The sequence below is a fragment of the Myotis lucifugus genome, unplaced genomic scaffold (assembly GCF_000147115.1).
Source record: "Myotis lucifugus unplaced genomic scaffold, Myoluc2.0 scaffold_57, whole genome shotgun sequence".
NCBI lineage: Eukaryota > Metazoa > Chordata > Mammalia > Chiroptera > Vespertilionidae > Myotis > Myotis lucifugus.
This window is the reverse complement of record NW_005871105.1, coordinates 2,940,528-2,941,921: the sequence shown is the minus strand read 5'-3', so window position 1 is coordinate 2,941,921 and position 1,394 is coordinate 2,940,528. Positions and strand designations below refer to the sequence as shown.

At 44.3% G+C, this 1,394-nt stretch overlaps 1 protein-coding gene across 1 annotated transcript in view; it reads left to right on the top strand.

Moving 5' to 3' along the window:
* The first annotated feature begins 1,022 nt into the window (after window positions 1-1,022).
* MAN1A1 (mannosidase alpha class 1A member 1) overlaps window positions 1,023-1,394 on the top strand; it is a 154,283-nt gene continuing 153,911 nt past the window's right edge. Inside the window, 1 exon segment of the mRNA XM_006089251.3 lies at window positions 1,023-1,121. Coding sequence (XP_006089313.1) covers window positions 1,023-1,121 — 99 coding nt within the window.

The following is a 1,394-nucleotide window of genomic DNA, read 5'->3' as shown; positions in this document are numbered from 1 at the left end:
AAAGTGTCTAAATGTTTTTCTGGCTATAAGAAATAGTTCCAATTTTAAAACAAATAGATAAAATAATAAATCATTCTGGAAGAGATTGATTTTTAGGGTAATTAACCCTACCTGTTATCTATCCATCCATGAGGTAACTCAATTTTAAGGCTGATGTTGAAAACAATACTATTTCACAAGGATTCAAACTTTTCAATCTATCCACAGCTTTGAAAGAAAAATTACCATTCCATCATTTTCAAAAAAATAAATCATTACTTTCTTTTCAATCCTCCTAAAGTTTGTCACCTTGCTTGGATATGCTGCACTCTTCTGGGCATAGAATTTCATAGCAGTTATCAAAATAATCAAGCCATAAAGTTGGTTTTATCGAACAATAATTTCCTATCAACAGAAACGTTGGATGTCTGACTCATTCCACACAAAGCAAATATACAACAAATAATGATGGTTAAAATGAATACTTAAATTAAAAGTGTAAAAATAACTTTTGCATTTACTCTTATATTTTCTCATCACCTAACCACTGTATTGTGGGCACTTTCCTGAAAGGGGCCAGCTGTTTGCTTTGTTTTAAGACAACAAGCAGAAACAGAGCTCAAATCACGTTCCAGAGAAGGGCGAGGGGTAGGATGAGGCTGCTAAGAACCAGCTTTCAGAAACGGGAAATCAGTCAACTTTTTCCTCTCTGACAACCCTTTATTTGCAGAGCAACGGGGGAATTACGAACACCGTTTGGAAAATAATACTGTCTTGAAAACAATCTCTTTGGACCAAGTCCTTACTTCCATGGAAGTAGTCAAATCCAAGCCTTAATTTCAACACAGTGTTCAAATTTATTACTTGACGCTCTGGCAACAGAAAACTGTCTTCTTTAAATGGAAAATGTGACAACTTCTATGAGGTAAATGCATTGGAAAGTGGGAGTGGGTGGGAGAGGCACTTTTTTTTTTTTTTTTTTGTAAGGGGGAGAGGATGCATGGGAAGAATCCTAAGCAACCACAACACCCCGAGCTGTAACGATGGTAGACCAGGCTGCTCGAAGGCTCTCGGATCCCAGCTGCTCACCCAGGGACTTTTGGATTCATTGCTACGGGGCATCGGCGGAATCCCTGCCTTGGGTAAAAAGCGGGTATTGGTGGAAAAGACGCGCTTCCATAGGACCCAGTGCCCGCGATTCCCCTGGAGACCCTGCCCTGGCCGGCGGCCCCCCGGGGGCGAGCCCCACTGGACTCTGCACGGGTCCGAGGTGCGCCCGGGAGGTCCCGCGTCAGCCCAGGGAACCGCTTGGACGACTCGGGAACCACCATCACCCCGGCCCGAGGCTGTCCTTGTTCTGGTTGAACTAGCCCCGCCCGCGCCTGGCTTCCGCCGGCCCTCCGCCGCGGGTCCGA